General features: G+C 45.3%; 6 protein-coding genes across 15 annotated transcripts, besides 1 other annotated feature; 3 read left to right on the top strand and 3 right to left on the bottom strand.

Moving 5' to 3' along the window:
• The first annotated feature begins 1,210 nt into the window (after window positions 1–1,210).
• Window positions 1,211–1,336: a mobile genetic element.
• Window positions 1,337–1,503: 167 nt separating this feature from the next.
• On the top strand, window positions 1,504–3,826 carry Dbp73D (Dead box protein 73D). Its single transcript, NM_057485.4, has 3 exons — window positions 1,504–1,610; window positions 1,665–2,485; window positions 2,546–3,826. The coding sequence occupies exons 1-3, from the start codon at window positions 1,588–1,590 to the stop codon at window positions 3,763–3,765; spliced, it is 2,064 nt and encodes a 687-aa protein (NP_476833.1). The 5' UTR covers window positions 1,504–1,587; the 3' UTR covers window positions 3,766–3,826.
• A 506-nt stretch (window positions 3,827–4,332) lies between these two features.
• On the top strand, window positions 4,333–5,023 carry PGRP-SB1 (Peptidoglycan recognition protein SB1). The gene is made up of 2 exons (NM_140660.4): window positions 4,333–4,393; window positions 4,462–5,023. The coding sequence occupies exons 1-2, from the start codon at window positions 4,339–4,341 to the stop codon at window positions 4,977–4,979; spliced, it is 573 nt and encodes a 190-aa protein (NP_648917.1). The 5' UTR covers window positions 4,333–4,338; the 3' UTR covers window positions 4,980–5,023.
• A 10-nt stretch (window positions 5,024–5,033) lies between these two features.
• PGRP-SB2 (Peptidoglycan recognition protein SB2) lies at window positions 5,034–5,781 on the bottom strand. 2 transcript variants are annotated; one of them, NM_140659.3, is made up of 2 exons: window positions 5,411–5,781; window positions 5,034–5,350 (listed from the first exon to the last, which is right to left on the bottom strand). In NM_140659.3, the coding sequence occupies exons 1-2, from the start codon at window positions 5,772–5,774 to the stop codon at window positions 5,166–5,168; spliced, it is 549 nt and encodes a 182-aa protein (NP_648916.1). In that variant the 5' UTR covers window positions 5,775–5,781; the 3' UTR covers window positions 5,034–5,165. The 2 variants fall into 2 exon arrangements, with proteins under 2 accessions (NP_648916.1, NP_001261970.1); NM_001275041.1 differs by having other exon boundaries at window positions 5,034–5,330.
• A 371-nt stretch (window positions 5,782–6,152) lies between these two features.
• On the top strand, window positions 6,153–7,644 carry CG13026 (uncharacterized protein). 2 transcript variants are annotated; one of them, NM_001300158.1, is made up of 2 exons: window positions 6,153–6,206; window positions 6,268–7,644. In NM_001300158.1, exons 1-2 carry the CDS (start codon window positions 6,198–6,200, stop codon window positions 6,613–6,615), a joined length of 357 nt encoding a protein of 118 aa, NP_001287087.1. In that variant the 5' UTR covers window positions 6,153–6,197; the 3' UTR covers window positions 6,616–7,644. The 2 variants fall into 2 exon arrangements, with proteins under 2 accessions (NP_001287087.1, NP_648915.2); NM_140658.3 differs by having other exon boundaries at window positions 6,268–6,812.
• CG13031 (uncharacterized protein) lies at window positions 6,947–7,461 on the bottom strand. The gene is made up of 2 exons (NM_140657.2): window positions 7,420–7,461; window positions 6,947–7,364 (listed from the first exon to the last, which is right to left on the bottom strand). Exons 1-2 carry the CDS (start codon window positions 7,429–7,431, stop codon window positions 7,008–7,010), a joined length of 369 nt encoding a protein of 122 aa, NP_648914.1. The 5' UTR covers window positions 7,432–7,461; the 3' UTR covers window positions 6,947–7,007.
• A 102-nt stretch (window positions 7,645–7,746) lies between the features above and the next one.
• Dab (Disabled) lies at window positions 7,747–20,196 on the bottom strand. 8 transcript variants are annotated; one of them, NM_001259872.1, is made up of 10 exons: window positions 19,388–20,196; window positions 16,811–16,881; window positions 16,153–16,749; window positions 15,485–16,091; window positions 14,482–14,715; window positions 11,306–14,300; window positions 11,132–11,235; window positions 10,321–11,064; window positions 10,129–10,258; window positions 7,907–10,064 (listed from the first exon to the last, which is right to left on the bottom strand). In NM_001259872.1, the coding sequence occupies exons 1-10, from the start codon at window positions 19,422–19,424 to the stop codon at window positions 8,981–8,983; spliced, it is 6,603 nt and encodes a 2,200-aa protein (NP_001246801.1). In that variant the 5' UTR covers window positions 19,425–20,196; the 3' UTR covers window positions 7,907–8,980. The 8 variants fall into 7 exon arrangements, with proteins under 8 accessions (NP_524119.2, NP_001246801.1, NP_001261967.1 ...); NM_079395.4 differs by lacking the exon at window positions 19,388–20,196 and adding an exon at window positions 18,002–18,662 and having other exon boundaries at window positions 7,747–10,064; NM_001169984.3 differs by lacking the exon at window positions 19,388–20,196 and adding an exon at window positions 18,002–18,662.
• Between the last annotated feature and the right edge of the window lie 339 nt (window positions 20,197–20,535).

The raw sequence follows: 20,535 nt of genomic DNA, 5'->3' as shown, positions 1-20,535 counted from the left end.
TATCCAGTTTTGGTATTTTAATCCGGCACATGTGCGAAATGAAAGAACCTGGTACTGATTCGAGCTGAAAGTCTTGAAAGTCAGGGATCACTTAGCAAATAAATACACGCTCACTTCTTTTTGAATCGTTACAATTCCCAATGAAGTGGGAAATCATTACTTGTAAACAATATGAACAGCCCGAAAACTATTCAATCGTCGGATTTCCCAAGTGTGAATATATTCTCATTTAAGAATATTAAAATTTATCAGTTGAAAAAAGTTAGTTAGTTAGTTAGAATAAGGCATACTTAAATAAAATTAAGCTTGGCAATTCACTGGGTGAATAAACGCGAAGAACTGAATAAACGAGATTCCAATTTCAGTTAGATCCTTAAGTGCTCAACAAAATCTAAGGTCCGAGCCCCGACAACAGTGGGCCAAGTAGTACTACGAGTATATATAGATTCTGACACACGATGTGGGCGTGTCGTCCTCTGTCACAGGTGTTCAACTGAGGTGCCACTGAACTGAACTGAATCGAATTGAAACGACCGTCGGCATGATTAATGGTCGCATTAAAAAATACAAATTTACGGACGGAAATAGCAATAAGAAGTTTTAAGTGTAGCCGCAAACAAATGACAGTATTGCCAACAGTAAGACTGTTCGGAAATAATTAAAAAATCTCGTCAAAAATGTCATTTCTATAGAAATATTTATATTATTTTTAGTGGAGCATGTAAAAACCCTCTAAACCTGTTCGGAGTACGTTCATAAACATTTATCGTATCTGATGCTTAATTTTGCATCCGACGTTCACGTGGGTACAATCTCTGGGTCAATTATGAATCACCGGCTGGCATAAAAATCCCCAAAGAAACCCATGAAGTTGGCGGCATTCTGTATACGCATCAACGCATTTCGTAAGTACATACATATATATACATATATATCTAAGGGAAACTACAAAGCCCATCGAAAACAGGAATATGAACTAATATTGTTTTCATTTCCGTTGTCAATTGTTCTGCTTGCGGTTAGGGGAATATTGTTAATTATTCAAAAAAACTGGAATATAACTGTGTGCATAATTAATAAGATGGGATGACAATACGAAGACAATTTATAAACAACCCACTTAAAATATTTCTTCCCTAGCTAATATTATCTGATCTGTACATTTTGTACATGCAATAAATTTTGACACATAAAAGTAATTAAGAGGAATTAAGTCCTCACATGCTTAGTGCGAGGTTTGGTTCTATAATTTATCTGTTAATTGCGCTGTTATGTTACTATTACTGCATTGTATGGATTCATCGCTTCTAAATAAATAAATAAATAACAAAAAAAATGAAGAGGGATTATATGCTAATTTGCATTTAATTATTTGAAGCCGAAAAACTTTTACATACAATATATCACATTTTTAAATAAACGCGCCAAAGTACAAAGGGTCACACCGCGCGATAGGCATACACTTCTTAATATCGAAGTGCCACAGAGCCCGATATCGATAATATGTTTTTGTAAAACGTAAACAAAGCAGCCGCAACACGTGCATTTCATTCTCTCTCGTTTAGTTTAATAAAAACCGTGTAGATAATGGAATTATTTACTGTTAACAGGTAACTAAACTTGTGTTTATTACCTACAGTCATTTTAAATCAATTACACCCCAGATATACCGAGGATTTGAAAGAACAAAAAGATGGGGCCCAAGGCACCAACAACGAGGATGAAATACTGCAAAAATTGCTTAAGAAGGCTGCAAAACGCAAAAGGAAACATGAAGCCATAGAAGTTGTAGAAACACCAATCCTGGAAAAAGAAACCTCAGATGTGAAGGAGTCGGAATCCAAGGAGGAGCAGGTGGAAGAACCAGAAAAGCCCCTAGAAGTTGTCCAAGAGGAAGATGTTCCGTCTAATGAGTTTCAAGTTCTTGGAGGCGATGATTCGGCGGCCAAGAAGAAGAAAGTGCAGATGCAGCTGCCCAATTGGCTGGCACATCCAACCATCATTGAAGGTGGAAGCCTGCAGCCGGAGGAGGAAGTGCCCGCCTCCGAGGCAATTGACCAGCTCGATTACCTGGAGAAGTACACATGTCAAGCTCTCAAGCAGATGAAGATTAAGCGGCTTTTTCCAGTCCAAAAGCAGGTCATCCCATGGATCCTGGAGGCACACGCTAAGCCTCCTCCCTTTCGTCCCCGAGATATTTGTGTATCTGCTCCTACAGGCAGTGGAAAAACCTTGGCCTTTGCCATACCAATTGTCCAGTTGCTATCGCAGCGGGTGGATTGTAAAGTAAGGGCTTTAGTCGTCCTTCCTGTGGCAGAGCTGGCCCTACAGGTTTATCGGGTCATCAGTGAGTTGTGCAGCAAAACGGAGCTGGAGGTTTGCCTTCTATCCAAGCAGCACAAACTAGAGGATGAGCAGGAGAAGCTGGTGGAGCAATACAAAGGCAAATACTACTCCAAGGCAGACATTGTGGTGACCACACCAGGTGAGTTAAACAAACCGAGAGAAGTCTTGTAGTTTCATTATGTATGTAATTTTCTTACAGGCCGCTTGGTTGACCATTTGCACGCCACGAAAGGGTTCTGCCTGAAGAGCCTAAAATTTCTGGTCATTGACGAGGCCGATCGAATAATGGATGCAGTTTTCCAAAACTGGCTTTATCATCTGGACAGTCATGTAAAGGAAACCACCGACCAGCTGCTGGCCGGCACTCAAGCACCTCTATGCTATGCAGAACTTCAAGCCAGCTTTGGCAAGCAACCACATAAGCTCCTGTTCTCGGCGACATTGTCTCAAGATCCCGAGAAGCTGCAGGATCTACGACTCTTTCAGCCTCGTCTGTTCGCCACCGTACTTACCATGCCCGTGTTGAAGGACGCAACGGAAGAAGGTGCTGATACCGAAGCGCTTACAGATCCAGGACAATTTGTGGGCAGATACACAACGCCGGCGGAGTTAACCGAGCAGTACTGTGTGACGGAGCTGCGACTTAAACCCCTCACTGTTTTTGCCTTGGTGGAAAAGTACAAATGGAAGCGATTCTTGTGCTTCACCAACAGTTCGGATCAGGCAACTCGACTAACATTCGTGCTGAAAGTGCTATTTCAAAAGTATAGCACCAAAGTGTCTGAATTGTCGGGAAATCTCTCGGCTAAGGTTCGAAATGAACGACTAAGGGACTTTGCTGCTGGGAAAATCAATGGACTGATCTGCTCAGATGCACTGGCGCGTGGTATCGATGTGGCAGACGTGGATGTTGTGCTCTCATATGAGACACCTCGCCATATCACGACATACATTCATCGAGTGGGCCGAACGGCTCGAGCGGGAAGAAAGGGCACCGCCGTCACCGTGCTCACGGAACAAGATATGACTTTATTCAAAAAAATACTAAGCGATGCGAACAAGGGATTGGGTGAGGAAATCCACGTTTCTCCAGATATTGAGATTCAACATGCAGTTGAATACAAAGAGGCTTTAGCCGGCCTGCGCTCGGAAAAGGTGAAGAACAAGAACCAAAAGATGGCCGAGAAGAATCGTGTGGCCACCAAGGCATTGATCCACAAGAAACAGGAGGAAACGGCCACAGTTCGTCCACTGACGTTGATGGAAAAGTTGCAAATCAAAGCGAATGAAATCGTGCAATCATCAAAGAAATCCTCCGAAACGAAAAATTCCAAGACCAAGGCAGACAAAACAAAATACCAGCCAAAGGAAACCAAGAAGCAAATCATTGCCAAACAACTTAAGGCCATCGAGAACTAAAATGTGGGGGATTAATATGATGTTTTATTAAGTTTACTCAAATATAATAATGTAAAAAGTGTTTGTCTATAGCTTCGACGTGTGTATGAGGTCTCCGGGAGCAGCTTCTTATCTCGGGGGCGCAAGTGAATCCCCAGCAGGTTCTTTACCGCACCCGGTGTATGTATACCCTGGGTATTTAGATGCTGTGATGTGTATGAGAATTGAGATAAGTCTATTTAGAAATAGTCATACACCTAATTCAAAAATATTAAGCATATTAAGCAGAAAGTCGGAATTTCTTTTACCTCTTCTTTAGAAACTTTCTTTTCATTCTTTCATAGTTAGAATTTTCCTATTACTATGATACTGTGCAAAACAAAAAATGCTTTCTCTGGGTTTTGTACATAGGATTTAAATACGATTTGTATAATATAATTTGATTTTGAACGATTGTTCGATCGAGTTCAATTCATAAAGAGGAAAACCAGTTTTGAGGGGTATTTAACGCTTCGTTTCCCGTAAAAAATGAAACTTTTCTATATAAACACAGCCGTAGCGGAAGAATTTAATAGAATCTTGAATCTTGCAAAGATGAACACATCAACGGCAATTAGTTTTGTGGCCGCTTTAGTGCTTTGCTGCTTAGGTAATCAATCAGAGTGTGCTCAAACCCCAAACGGGCTAATAGGCTAATCAAGTTCTCTTCCCCATCAGCTCTATCCGCCAATGCCCTGCAGATTGAACCACGCAGCAGTTGGGGTGCGGTGTCTGCTCGATCGCCTTCTAGGATTTCCGGCGCCGTCGACTATGTGATCATCCATCATTCGGACAATCCTAATGGCTGCTCCACATCCGAGCAGTGCAAGCGCATGATCAAGAACATTCAGTCGGATCACAAGGGTCGCCGCAATTTCAGCGATATTGGATATAACTTTATCGTGGCCGGTGATGGCAAGGTGTACGAGGGTCGTGGTTTCGGGCTCCAGGGATCACACTCCCCCAACTATAATCGCAAGAGCATTGGCATCGTCTTCATTGGCAACTTCGAACGCAGTGCCCCATCCGCCCAGATGCTCCAGAACGCCAAGGATCTAATCGAGCTGGCCAAGCAGCGTGGATACCTCAAGGATAACTACACGCTGTTCGGTCATCGGCAGACCAAGGCCACCTCCTGCCCAGGTGATGCTCTGTACAACGAGATCAAGACGTGGCCGCACTGGAGGCAAAACTAGAAAGCAAAGTTACATATCTTAAGTAAAATAAACTTTTAAAAATTAATGACATTTGTCTAAAAAATGTGTTTATTTGGTAAAATGTACAATTATTTACATCAATTTAGCTACAGAGAATGGGTTTCAAGATATATTTATGTTAGGGTCTCCATCTTTCATCAACACTCGAATGATTCATATGGAAACCTAAGGCTTTGGTCGCCAATTTGGCCACTTTTTGAGCTCGTTGAGAAGGTGTATTCCCGGACAAGCAGTGGCCTTCGTTTGGCAATGACCCACCACGGAATAGTTGGGCGAAACCTGGCGACGCTGCACAGCGATTTGGATGAGGGTTCGGGCAGCCTGGAGCATCTGCGAAGGAGGTAATCCAGCTGAAATACAGACATAGTATTAAAGAAAATGACACAGGGTAATTGAATGGGATGACTTACTCTGGAAGTTGCCAATGAAAGCAATGCCAATGGACTGGCTGTTATAGCGGGGAGCATGCTCGCCACGGATGCCGAAACCCAAGCCCTCGTAGATTCGACCATCCCCGCCGATCAGGAAATTATAGCCAATATCCCTGAACTTTCTGCGCATATGATCGGCTCGAATTTGCCTAAGTACCAACTGGCACTGATGCGGATTGAAGCAAGGGGCCGTGACTGTATGATGGATGATAATCAGTCGCACCGGTACCATGAGCCTGGGCATTCGCGGCGAGATGGGCACAGGACACCAGGAGCTGCGGGGAACAATCTGGCCCAAGGCCAGAGTCAATCCACATAGAACGAGAGCCAACTGTAGCTTCATGTTGTTTACTTCTGGATGTATGTGCTCTTTCGGTCACCGATCTGCTTTTATAGTCAACCGAAATATCTGGCCAGGAATCTCTATATTTACTCAGATGTTTTGATCAATGGGTTCGATCGTTGTATTACTGCAGCATAATTAAATGGCCAGCCTTTGTGTTGCCACAAATTCCGCTTGCGTCATCTTTCCAAAGATATTTATTTGTATATACTTAAAGCCCTCCAAGCTTCGCTGGCTTCTCTTCTTTGGGAATGCATAGCTGCCCTTGGACGAGGCGGTGGCCCACAAATGGTTGGTCATCCATAAAAGGGTGGTTGCATTTGAAAGTCAAATCCAATCTCGGCGTGCTATAAAAGCAGCCTGGTTGGGTTACAAATGGACAGTCGGTCGGTGATCGAGTGGCCCAGGTTACTTACCCTCATCATGAAGAGCGTGAGTACCCTTAAGGATAAATGTACTTAAAGTGTATAATCTCAGCATTATCATAATCCAGCTTTTTGCTACCATGTTGGGCTACTTGCTCCTTGGGTTGGTGCTGTCTCATGCCAGCTTTGCAACTGCCACAAATGGAGTTATTCCAGCAGTGATTCCGGCAGTGCCCGCTACTGTTCCTCGCCTGGTTCCCGTGGCCACCAGCCATCAGTTTGTCACTCGAAACTGGAATCGAGTTTTCGTGCCCCCCGCCACGGTGGCCACTTATCCCAACACCTATGTTAAGTACAGCGGTGGCTATCCGGCGTATCCCGCCTACAATTACCCATACGCCACCACCTATCCGTACACCTATCCCTACTACTATCCCACTTATAACGTTGGATATGGTTACAAGGGTGTCTGGTGATCTGCAACGGACATAGCCTACCTTTAATACATTGTGATAACACTCGATACCAAATGATATTATATTATGATATATATGACAAATTTAATCAAAAACTTATTTCATATTAGATTCATACAACAAATTGTATAAAATATATATATATATATATAGAGAGACAATCTCGATATTATAAATAAATGTTTCTTTGTCCATTTATTGAACATGCTCATTCAATTCGATTATTTGTTATTAAGGAATATCACACCTGTATACACTGTACTTGGCACGTCGCCAAAAAAGCAACAGTTTAGCCATATACCGACTTAATAGTGACACAATGATTGTGGTTAACCAACTTGTACTTTTATTTTTGAATAACACGACAAAATAAGGAACAATTTCAATGCTTTCTAAAAGAAAAATGGTGCTGCCACTGCAGGAGCAAGGAAACGAGTTGGCTGAATGAGTCGGGCGCCAGTTGCAGGGAATGGAGCAGTAGCCAGGATGCGGGCAGGAGCAGTCGGAGCAAAGGCGGCATTAAACTGGTTAAAGTAGTCCAAGCGCTGGCTGCTGGATACGGCCAGGGGAGATGCACCCAAAGGATTAACCAAAGGAGCGCCAGCAAAGGGACCAGCAGCATAGGCGCCAGCAAAAGGTCCACCTGATCCTGGATAGAGTCCGAAAGTAGAGGCCGAAGGAAACAGTGCTGGATCCACAGCTGGCTTGGCTGCCACACTGGCCAGCAGTCCCAGGGATACGAGAATCAACTGAAAACAGAAAAGAGCCAAATCTTACAAAATCCTTGCCAAAGAATTTGCTTACCATTTGCTGCATTTCAAAAGAGATTGCTGCTGCCACAAGATCCAAAAACTGAATATGCATTGGCTTGGATCGACTCAAAGGTTTTATAGTTATTGTGGGCGTAGAAGACCACAGCTGGCCTGGCTAATTGGCGCTCCAAATTGTCAAACACTTGGCTCCAAAAGCGGCCTAAATGGCAGGTGCTGGCAGAGCAGCCAACCGCCACCCATTTGCATACGATCCGATATGGCTATATATGTTGGCTATGTATGTTGCCACACAAAATTCAGTAATCAAAAGTTTGGAAACGACTTGACTTGTCCAAATAAATGAAACCATTTGTAATATGCTTCTCACAGTTTAATTAATAGAACAAAATGACGGGACAAAAACCAATTTTTACATCCCCTACACAAAGGGACTTGACAATAACTATCGTATTCGTATAATTGCATTACATATATATGTATAAGAATAGGTTCGTATGTATAATTATCGTATATTATTTAGCTGTTTGGGAGTTACTTGATCGTTCAGTTTCAGTTGCTTGTTCAGTTACGTATAAATATATAGTTATGTATAATATATAGTCAAATCATAAAAACACATTGCCGTGGAATTAAACTAATTAGTCGTTAGTTAACTATGTAATCAAACAATCATACAAATTATGCTTGTAGTATGCAAAAACATAAACGTACCCTAGGAATATATGTGGTATTGTATGCTAGCACAATGGTTGCACTTTGGATAATTCGATATATATGGAATAGACGACATCTAGCATAGGCAATTAATTAGTTGCTTTCGATTTGCGGATCGATTGATGATTCGGGGCGGGGGCGTGAGTATTTCGTTATTTGACGAGTGGGGAGTAGCTTTAACAAACACTTGTTCTCGTTTAAGTTTTCTCTATGGCTTGCTTGGAATCGACTGCTGGATAAATCTATATATACAATCTGGCTTTGGAATAGGATCAGAGCTGTGTGATGTTTTGGCTTGGGCAGAACTGGGAGTAAGAGGGAACTCTACAGTCCTCGTTGGAGTGTTACGATATTGCAAGTTTAAATGGCGATTGAGTTGACTAGATATATGTGGCGAATTAAATATCGTATGGTTTCTTTATTTCTCTCTCTTCTCTAAGACTGCTCCTCATCTTCCCAATCCGCCAATCCTACCACAGCACATCATAATCGTACACATGCTCCGAGGACGCAATAATCAGACACTTTAGAAAGTCATCTAGGGTGCGCTTGAGTTTCCACTTTTTCGGCTTCCTCAGCAGCTGCTGCAGCGGCTTCGACTTGACCTTTGGCTCATGCCAGGGACTTGTAGATGTGGCGATGGATTTCTTCATCGGCTGATTCACTTGCTCCTGCAACTGCTGGACTGGCAAGTTGCAGTAAACATGGCGATTCAAGCTCTGTCGCAGGCTGTGCAGTCGCTGCTGCTGATAGTAGTGATTGAGATTGGCCAGAAATGAAAAGTCCGTGTCGTTGACCACATCGATCTCCGCATAGTTGTGGTTATCGATGTCCGGATCCGGTCGCTGCCCCGATGCCTTGGCAAACAGTTGGTCAAATCACATGTTTTCATCGAACTTTGCAAAGTTCGCGTCCTCGCTCCACTGAAATTTGCCGCCCTCAGTGTCATCATTGTGCTGATCCATGGCCTGTTCCTGGTCTGGTGATTTAAAGAACTCGTCATCCTCGAAGGGATCCTCCTGCTTTTTGGCAAATATGTTTACCGACTCGGATTTCTTGATGAGCTCCTGGCGCTGCTGCAGCTTGCTGGTTCGCATATTTTGCTTCCTGCTCATAGCACCAGATCCTCCGGCACCTGCTGTGGCAGAACCCGCTTGTTCCTTTTCAAAATCGAATGATGCCTTGGCGAAGTCATCCTCAAAGGCAGCATCATCGAATTGGGAGACCTTAACATTATCGTCAAATCGCAGTTTTTGCGTAATTGGTGGTGTTGAGGTTGGCGGTGTATCCATCTCAAACTGCTCCCGTTTCTCGCGATCCGAAAAATCATTGGAGAAGCGGAACAGGCTCTTCGATCCGCCGTTGTTCGCATTTGCCGAAACTGGACCCGCCGGCGTGGAATTGCAACTGGAGGCGGTACCTGCTGGCGCCGGCGGCGGAGAGCTCTGATTAAAATCTGACTCAAATCCATCGTCAAAATTGAACTTGGAACTTGTAACTCCAGCGGAGGACTCCCCGCCACTCATCATCAGGCCACCCGGTCCAGTGCTACTGGCATTCGAACGTGGCGTGGGAGTTGGAGTCTGCTCGTAACTGTCCACAAAACCATAGTCACTGTTAGCCACGACGCCTCGTGTACGATTCTGGCCCGGAAGCTTCGCCAGCGATGGCGGCTGATGGCGTTCCATTTGCCGACGTTCGGACTCCAGCATCCGCTGGTGCATCTCATGTCGCCGGCGGTTCAACCTCTCGAACTTATCCTCATCCGTTGGCGGTTCATCATCCACGTAGTCCTCATCATCATCGTCGTCGTCATCGTTACGCTGGCCTGGACATATATAGTCATAGTTATCCCTGATGCCACGCCCATAGCTCGATCTGGACGGGGCAGAAGTACTAGCGCTGGGAGCACCGACGGTGGCTAAATCTTTGGCACTGCGGGCTCGGGTTTTCTTGCGGAATCTGAGGGATAAATGAGGTGTTAAATAAAATATTTACTCAATTCATGAAATAATATTCCCCAAACCTTCGTTCTTTTTCTCCATCGGAGGGAGTTTGACCCAAAGCTACCGCTCTGCGACTCTCAGCCAGTCGCCTTTCGGTTTCAGCAGCGCTGGCTGGACGCTTCCAAGATTTCTGACCAGGCAAGGCCGGTTCTGCAATGCGCATACAATTAAAACGAGAGAACCGATATGAATTACAAACTTGAGACACATACCCTCTCCGTCCCAGGGACTGGAGCCGCTGCTTTTGCGCAATCGCTGTGGACCCACTACCGCATTGGAGGGCAGCACCACATCACCGCCTAGCTGATTGGGACGCTGCAGGCTTCGTACTCCAGATCGCTGCTGGAAGTCCTGCTCCGAGTCCTGCTCGTAATCAATGTCGCCACTTATCCGGAGCTTTCCAGACGTAGTTGTTGGCTTTCGTAATGAACGGGTCTTCATCTGCTCGCGATCACGTTCACGATCCCTTTCCCTATCGCCACGGTAATCATCGCGACTATCTAGGCTGCCATAAACATCGTTTCCACTACCAAAACTGCGACGACGACGGGTGGCGCTCTCATAGGACTCGAGACTTTCCCGATCGAAGGATTTTCGATCGCGCTCCCGATCCCTGTCCCTTTCTCTGTCATACAGATAATCACCACCACCTCTTCCTGGCTTGTAGGCCAACGGTGAACGACCTCCACGCTCCTCGTAGACGTTTTCGTAGTCGAAATCGTAGCTTGGACGAGCATAATCCCGATACTCTCGGTCGCGATCACGCTCTCGTTCCCTATCCCTGTGATCTCCGCGATATTTGCCTCTCAGTTGTCCACGTTTGTCGTAGATGGGTGGCGGTGGGCCATAGCTGGATCGCTCGTAAGCAGTACGATCGAAAGATCGTACGCGCACCTGCTCAATCTCCTGAGGCGACCATGTGTGGTGCGCCGGGTGATGATACCAGCTGGGGGATTCTGCAGGAACACAAGTATCGTTTAAAGAATGATTCAAAAATCAGTCTTATGAAGTATATGAACTCACCCAATTCAAAGTTATCCCTGCTGCGAGAAAGTCCGTGCTTGAACTTTCGCTGCTGCTGTTGATGTTGTGGCTGATCTCGGCGTGCAACGAATTCCCCATCGTAGCTACAAATATTAAAGATATGGGGAATTATTATTTTATTACCTATATAATTATTCAAAGAAGTGGACTTACTCGTAGTCCTCGTCGCAAGAGTTCATTCGCCTGGCGTGTCGCATGTAGTATCCATGCCGATCCGTATGCTGAGGTGGAGCTTGCATAGGGGGCTGATGGGGATGAGCCATTTGAGCGGCGGCCAACTGTCGCCGCTTCAGATACTCCGGCGTTTCATCGTCCCAGGGACTTAGGTCTCGGGATGATGAGGATGTCTGCTGGCGCTCCTTCTTCGCCCAACGACGCTGTTGCTTTGACCAGCCGTCATCCCGGGGATCCGAACTGCAAGGCGATTCTACCGTATCCGGTTGCGAAGTGTTGGATGCAGGAGGTGGTGGCGGCGGAAGCGTTAGCCTAGCCTTGCCTTTTGCCTTCGGGGAATCGAATGTAGCCCAGGATTGCTTTTCCCGATCCTTGTCGCCCATCATTTGTTTGGTTGCGGTATCGATGAGTTGGGACACGGCCGAAAGCTGCGACGGCACAGGCGATGGGCCCATGCCTGGTTTCTGGAGGGGAATCGGCGACGTGCTGACATCATTGAATTGCGAGGGCGTGTGCAAGCCGGGAGCCCCACGTGATGGAGCTGCCGAGGAGGTGGCGGGCGAAACTCGATCCCTTGAGTCCAGGGAGAGATTCGAAATTGCACGATGCATGAGCTCGTCGATCTCGATGTCATCTTTCGTTCCACCACCGGGAGCCGTTAGGATGGAGAGGAATTTTTGATCCTGCTTTGGAGGCAGGGATTGCTGCTGCAGCTGCTGCACATCCTCTAGAGCCGGAGCAGCTGCATCTAGTTGTTGCGTCGACGTGGATAGCTTTTCATACTGATCCTGACCGCTGACAGGCTCTGCGTCCTTTTCATTGCTATCTAGACTGCTCTCACCACCCGCATCAGCATCCTCGTCCTCATCATAATCGCCCACGGTCAGAGCGGAAGACGAAGGCTCTGTTGGAAAGCCCCTGCTGTCGACCAAGCCATGACGATCGCGGGCATGAGTCTGAACATTCTGATGATCCATAATTTGGCGAAGGTCATGATCCTCGTTGAACTCATCACTGAACTCAGGAAAGTCTTGCAACAGATCCTTTTCCTTCTCAGGCTGAGTGTCGGTTGCTATTGCTGGTTTATCAAAGAGATTCTCCACTAGGATTATGTCCCGCAGAGCTGCGTAACGATCTTTGGCCTGGGCGACAACTTCGGTGATTTTTGTGTCAATCTTCGGCGCAGGTTTGACATCTAAGGCATCAATTGGTAGCTCCGCACCCACATTGTTCACCTCCAAGCCCTCTGAAATTTCCTTGGCCTGGGTCTCATCCACTGGCGGTGGTGTCAAATCGCCCATAAGATCCGTTTCCTGCTGTTGCTGCTGAAGCTCCTGATCGATGATCTCGCGAAATACGGCATACCGATCTGCTGAGGGCACTGTCGCAACAACTGGCGATACTGTCGGCACCGGAGTTGGTGCATCGTTAAAGTTGGCGAAGTTAGCCACAAAGGTGGAGTCCGAAGAACCCGAAGGCATCACTGGTTCGTCTTCGCCAAAAGTGTCGTCGAACTTGGCCACAAAGGAGGTCTGCTGATCAAAATTAACCTTAAACACAGCTGCCGTGGAAGCTGGTGCAGGAGCTGTGTTTGCTGGCGAAGATCTCCTCTCTTGACTGTGAACTTGGCTTTTTTCACTGGACAAATACTCGGAGAGATAGGCTGTCAACTGGACCAGAGTCATGGTGCTCAGTTTGCTGGCGGGAACGTTCAGTTTGATAGCCAAATCATCCATTCCCAGGGTGAGCAATTGAGTTAGGGTGATATCGGGAGCCAAGGTATTGCTAGAGGGCGCTACTTCCGGGGCCTGGGCCTGCGCCTGTGCTTGAGCCTGCAGAATCTCCGCCTTGTTTTCGTAGATATCCTGCGGCCTGCCTAGCGAAGCCTGCCGTTGAGGTCTCGCGCGAGCCGAGGATCCTTGGCTGGGTGGCGGCAGCAATGGCGGTGGAGCTCCCAACGGAGCTAGATAATCATCCTCGGTGTGTCCAGGTTTTCTTGGCCTTCCCGGACCCGGAAAGCAGCCATCAGAGCGACCAACACGGCGCGATGGCAATGGAATGGGTGGTGCGTCAACGGAGGAGGCAGTCCTTCTTGCCGTGACATTACTGTTCAAATACTCATACCTTCCGCTAGTTGGCGGTTGAGTGGTATTTGCAGGTGAAGGTCGGATGACCAGATCGCTGAACTGCTTCTTGGGTGGCAGGGGCGGAGGTTCCGAGTACGGAGTCGAGTCTGGACGCGGCGGTGGCTCGGGAGCTGCCTCTGTTTCACTCAACGAATCGCTCTCCTGCAGGCGGCGCATGTTAACACTTGAACCAATATCCGAACCAGATTTGCCAAATGATCTGGCCTGGCCAAAAAGGTGCGGCATCTTCTTGTTGCTTATACTGGAGATCACATCAAGGGCTCCGCCACTTGGAAGTGCGGAAACAGATGCTGTGGGACGGTTCCTCACCGTACTCGGAGGCTGCTGAAGCTGCAACTCCTTCTCTGGTGGCAATTGCACCTGAAGTGGTCCATTGAATACATTCGCTTTTGTCTCCGTGGCCAAATTTGGAATCGAGGGAGCTGGAACCGCCGGCGGAGCCTCGAACTCGAAAGCATCCAGTTTGGCAAAGAGATCGCTTTCCTGGAAGGGATCTGGATCGCTCTTTTTCCGAGTGGGCGAGAACGGATCCGTATCCCTGGGCAGAAGTACGGGATCCGCCGGCGGATGGGGATTCTCCAGCGAGTTCAGCGTTGGCGGTTCTGTGGTATAATAGTGGCCGGTGGGATTAGGTGGATTAGTGACATGGCCAAGCAACAGTTTCAGCTCAGCGCTCGGGGTGATCGAATGGGAAATAGATGTGGGTATGGAAATGGGAGCGGGCAGCGGATCGGGATTGAGAGCAACCGTGGACAGGAGCTGTCCCAGACTGGCGGCGGTGCTAGCGGTGGATGTTAGTGTGTTAGCCGAGTTCTGTTGCGGATTTCCTGCGGTGCAAGTGCAAACTTTAGATAGCTGCTTACTCAAGGCGATTTCTAATTGCACAGAGAAAAAATTTCGCCAAAAATGATGCACAACTCGTTTATCGTAATAAAGAATATGCATTTCAGTTGTTAATGATTTTTTTCTCTGTGCAATAATGGTGTTGGAATTGCGATTGGTTAGTACCTGCGGTGATGTTAGTAGCTGTGGTGGTGGTTGTGGAGATGGTGGTGCTATCCTCCGGAAAGAGGCCATCCAACTGACCCAGAGAGAGACCCAGACCGAGACCCGCCTGGCTGCCGGAGCTGAGCTCCTTGAGCAGCTTCTTCGGCGGATTCTTCAGCTCTTGGAAGAAGTATTTCTTATCGACATACGGCCTGGTGCGTCCTGTGCCTAGCGGATCCAAATCCGTGAACGCATCTGAACAATGGAACAGAAGGGATCAGGAAAACGACAGGGATAACAAGCAATGAGAGCAGCTCCCAAGCGGAGACTCCGAATTCGCATTTGGCACAAAATCAAAAACAGGAGAAAAACTCAAAGAGCTCAGAAGAAATGGAAGAAGAAAGCTTATATCTTCGGTAAGTTCCGAAGACAACAAATCCACAAACGAAGATCCCTATTTAAAAGACATATAAGTTAATTTGTTGTAAGTAGCTTTGAATATAGGATGAGCACGTTACTAACCAAAACCACAAATAAACTAAGATTAAAAAAGTAACGTAAAGAGGGGACAAACCTAAAATGTTTAATAAACAAAATAAGATTGGAGAATAATAAGAATATAAGTCACATAAAAAAAAAATAAAGAATGAAGGCGTTTTCAAAACTATACAAAATATATGTTTAGATTTTTAAGAGTTTCTTTACACATTCAGTGTATAATTTACATTTGTTTAGCTTTACTAATTATTATTCCACAGGTTTTGTATAATTACAAAGAAATCTAAATTTTGTTAAATGTTTTACCCCCGAAGATTCCATTCAGTTCAATTAATTTGACCCAAGAAGACTACCAATTGTTCCCTTGCCGGGCGGACACATCTAGTTCCACTGACCACTCCCCACACGATCACAGACAGCTCTTTTATCGCTTCAATGGAGATGACAAAGCGATCAAATTTCACACAAGACGCGACAATTTCGATGATGTGGAAAAGTAGGAGGAGCGATGCTCTTTTCAACTCACCCAATGACAAAATGGTGGAGGTCTGTTCCTCATTTCCCAAGGCCGTACTTAGTCCAATATCCAGATCAGCCAGAGGTCCAGATCCTGCAGCAACCTCCGTCAGTTGTTGGGTGGGAGTGGCCGTGGATTCGCTGGAGGCCAGCGGAGCCATGGCCAAAACCGAACCCAATCCACTGCTGCTCACCACTTTGGACGTGTCGAAGACATCATTTTGTTGGTCCAGTTCCTGCAGCCAGTTGTCATCGTCGTTATCTGCAGCCTGTAGTCCAGCGGAGGCTGAGCCGTGGGAGCTACTTGTACCAGGAGGTGGCGAAAGCATTGCATCCAAACTGGTCACCGCATCAGGTGTTTTGTTGGGCGGCTTGTGCCTGTTGCGTCCGGAATCAGGTGGCGGTGGCAGTATGCTATACGAGGGCACATAGATAAACGAGTCTCCGAAAGGATCGTCCTCGCTGGCTGATTTCGCTAGAGATGGATGGCCAGCACCACCAGTGCTACTGGTGGTCGGCTCGTTTGGCGTTATCCGTTCCATCTGACTGATTCCCCGCTGAAGCGAGGTAAGCTCCTGCTCCAAGTCCACAAGATCGGCCACGGATTCCGGAGAGACCTATAAAATATAGTGTTGTAATGAAAAATAGTTTGAAATAGCATATGACTGGGTAACGAACCTCTTTGGCCGCCGATCCGGATGCCTTGGCCACGTCAAGACTCACGCCCAGCCTGCTCGTTCCATTCGTGGTGCTAAGACTACTGCCCAGCAGGGTGAGGGCATGGCCGGATGAGATTCCTCCGCTGGCCAAATCCGAGTGGCCCAGACCCATGCCACCCAGGCCGGAGGACTTCAGCGACGACAGGGAGGCCAGCTGGCTGGAATGGTCGTGCAGGGACTTACCCTGGATCTGCTGGCGCGCCATCTCAATCTCCTTTTTCTTTAGCTCGAAAACTACCTGGAAGAGATCGCGCATGGCCAGCACCACCTGGCTGGCCGCCTTGTCCGTCTTGATGCCGAAGAACCGGTGACCACTGTCCGGCGATCCGAAGATATAGCCAAAGGCCCTCGAGTCAGTCATATCCTGCGCGATGAAGGAGATCTTATGCACCGGATGATGGTACAGGGAGTCACCCGTTTTCTCATCCCTCAGCCGCAGACCATCGATGGTCACATGGATGGTTATCCGCTGCTTGTGCTCTCCAGCCGCCCGGATGGCCATTTTGAGATCTTGCAGCGCCTCCTGGCACATCCGATCACCTCGGGCCTCGCCCACCTTAAATTTCGAAAGATCACAATGTTAGATACTGAAATTTATCCAAAAAGTAAACTCTTACCTCCAGAATGCCGATGAGCTTTGCCTTGAACTGAACGCCATCGCCGAAAAAGCGTCCCGGATCATTGCGATCTGGAAAATGAGCCCAAGAATCGAATGCCAAAATGAGTCTTTGTGTTTGTTAAGGTGTGTATTCGGATAATTTTGGTTTGGCGAAAATGTTTTACAGAGTGTAGTGGTCACTCGTCAGTTTTGGAAGCCGTGGGATTTGGGGTGTGGCTGATTTATTTTGAGAGAACCCACATTTATGAACGTTTTTATTTAGCACTGTTACAAATTTTGGCAACATTTCAAAAAATTTAAACATAAAAAAGTTACAAAAGGAGTATTTAGGAAACGGAACTATAATATAATTAAACCATCTAGTCCGAAATTAAAAAGAAAATGCTTTAATATTTGCAATATAAGATGAAATGGCAAGCAAACTAATTACTCATTAGTTTATCAAAAGAAGTATAATCCATTTCGACAAAACTCTATGGATTGTGCACAAATCTGGGTTTATTGGACCGAATCCCCATTAAAATATTTTGAATGATTCATTTTTCAAATTTTTCGAGTAATTATGTGCTTGAATGAACACTTGTGTTCCTCGTTGGATCATCCAATATTTAAAATGATGCTTTGATGGAATGCAAAATCTATATGGATTATATATTTTTTATTGTGGTATATCAAATTTGAAATTTTAAAAATCTTCATTCAAGATCAAGAAGACTTTCATTGTTCTATTCAATATTTCGCATCACTTTTCATTCCTTCCGCTGGGAACTATGATTTAAAAACAGTTTTATTATTTCTTTGCCTTCCGAAGCATCTTTATTACAATTTTATACTGAATGCTAAAACAGTTTTGAACGTCTAAGTAGAATTTAAAAGATTTTTAAACATGTATGTACACTGAAAAACTTCTTCTGATCATCTTCTTTATCTTCAGATTTTTTTATAAAGAACTCGATTCTTTGAATATCAGCATTTATTGTATTAGTAAATCTCAATTTGCTATAGTGATAGGACCAATATTGATTTTTTATATATAGCTTCGTCTTATCAGCACAATATCAAAAAAAATTTTCACTGTGATCTTCGCATATGTTTGTATCTTGGTTTTGTTTGCCCTTTCTCACTGCGGAGGGGCCACTGTGTTCGTTTGTTTGTTATTTGTGTATTTGCTTAGTTTGTTTTCGCTAACGTTTTGCGTAATTCGTTTCCTCTGCCGCGCCGCTGCCGCCGCCAAAGGTGCTGGCCAACGAGAGATTGGAGGAGGCTGTGGACAACTTGGCCACCAGGGACTTGACCATGTTTCGCCCGGCCGAAGTCTCAGTGGGTACTGCTCCTGCTCATTGGGAAAACGCTGGCTGGAAAAACTCTGGAATTCTGGAACTCTGGTCACCGAAGTGTCAACAGAATCAGTGTAGCATTCCGGGCCTCTCTGTTGTGTGTGTGTGTGTTGACATTTCCATTGGGACGCGGACGATGACGAGAGGGTGTTGGTGCTGGAGGGGGCACACAATGGGGGACAAACAATACATAAATTCCACAACGATTTTTCGCGACGCTATAGATTTAATTAAATTCTAGCGGAGAACGATGCGCGATCATGGAATGAATAAAAGCGAATGAGAGCGTGGAAACGATTCGAATGCTCTCACGGTGACTCTCTTTTTCGACTGGACTGGATTGTCGCAGTTTGTTCAATTGAAATAATAAACAAAAACACACACACACACTCTTTGAGGCACTCGTGTGTACACATAGATTTCACTCTATTATTTAGTGATTTTTGTGGCGCAAAATACAGTACAGAAAACGAGCAGCTCTCTCGGCCATTGTTGATCTTTTTTGGGAAAACTGCAACACCTGCGACGCCGGCGCAGCAGCTGCTATTCGATTGGCGGATGCTGTCTGAGACGCTTATCGATAAGCCGGGTCTAGCATTGAATCGAGGGATCGATCAATAGGATATATCGGAATTTGAAAAGCTAGCTTCGGCCAGAAATAAACCTAAAACGTTTAGTTTTACTTAATGGTGAGGAATTTACTTTGTCCCTGCTCATAAGTATGATTAGCTTTTTAAGTAAACAAAGGAGAACGCTATGGTCGAATTACGCAGATAATAGAAGTGCGAGGGAGATGCAGGAAGGAAAGTAGAAAAGTTGACTGACAAAATATTTACCACCTAGAAAAGGTCTATCATGTCTCTACAACATGGCGTATGAGTGTAATTTGATATGCAGTGCTGTTAAAAGGGCAAAGTATCTTTAAAGAGAAACAATTTAGGACAGTTTTTCTTTTACTGATTTCAGAAATATTACTTTAGAACTTCGAAGTAGGGATGCCTGTGTTCAAAATACATAATATACCCTAATTCAATTGACAATACCAAATAAATTCGTTGTTGACATAAAACACTGCAATTTAAATCAATGTGAATGGCTTGCGTTTTTAGTTGATAATTTCATCATTCCTCACTAGCAAAAATTTCAAGAAAAAAAATTTCTTCCCACAAGAAGAATTACTTTAAAAAGACTTTATAGATGAAAAAATTCCGTTTTAAGGTGTTATTTGTATTACTTACATTTACAAGGACTCGTTTTCTTGCGCAGCGTCTGCATTTTGCTCAGAAAAAGCTGATTGGCATTCGTGTAGTAATTCCTTTGGCCGCGTATAATGTTGCGAATAATGATTGAGCCTTAAAGAGCTTTATTTATTTATGATTTATTGGACTTCCTTCGTTGTTTTATTGCTAATTGCCTTTTGTGATTTGTTTACACTTGTTTCGCTCTTTGCGTCTTCCGTCTCTTTCGCACTCCCCAACTTCCTGACAGTCAGCGTTTTGTTGTTGTTGTTATTGTGCCAGTCGGTCGATAGAACACACCGGCATTTGTCTCACTCACACTCGCACGCGCTCACACGGACACGGCACGGATTATCGATTTTCCAACGGGGGCCTCTGTGTGCGTGTTTACTTCCACTTTGCCTACTTTAAGGCGTTGTGGGGGGTGGGAAAGGGATGTAGCTACGCCTTTCATTATGCAGCGGTAAGCTATCTAACTTCAATTAACTGTTATTCGTTGTTTTTGATCCTTTCCCGTCTTAATATTGCACAACACGCGCAGCTTTCTTTGTCTGGCAGCCAGGAAAAAAAGTGAAGCACAAAGAAGTGGGTGACACACTCGTGATTTTGGCTGAGCGAAAAAACCAATTCGACTCTTTTGGCAAATATTTACAAGCTGATTTTTACGTTCTTCCTGCTTTGCATGTTATTGGCCATTAATTTAACCCAATTTGAATGGGTTTGTAGTTTAATTTGGGTCCTACGCCCTGGGAGCAGCAGGATATGCACACACACCGAAAATTCGATAGTAAAACTCCAAGGATTCGAGGGTGGTGGGTCAAGTGCCGCGGGCACCCTGTACGCCAGCCGGTACATAGGCTATCGGTCTATCGACGACAACCGATAGGTAATTGCTCGTACTTGCGGTACACACAATTACATATGTTTATACAAAGGTTTGACATAAATTGAAACTATAATAGTAAATTTCTCTGTTAAGCTTTGATAGAAAAAAAAAATGTAAAGATTTTATACCAAGGGTACCTTAAAGTTCGATTAGCTATCAAGATATTATGTCGTTAAAACTCGTATAACCGTTGAAGATCCTTTTTTAAATGATGATTTAAATTTTCTTGGTATTTTCTACAATCGAATAGATGGTCACACTG

Source organism: Drosophila melanogaster, chromosome 3L (assembly GCF_000001215.4).
Source record: "Drosophila melanogaster chromosome 3L".
NCBI classification, from domain to species: Eukaryota; Metazoa; Arthropoda; class Insecta; order Diptera; family Drosophilidae; genus Drosophila; species Drosophila melanogaster.
Note: the sequence above shows the minus strand (reverse complement) of the source record. Positions and strands in the feature narration are given on the sequence as shown.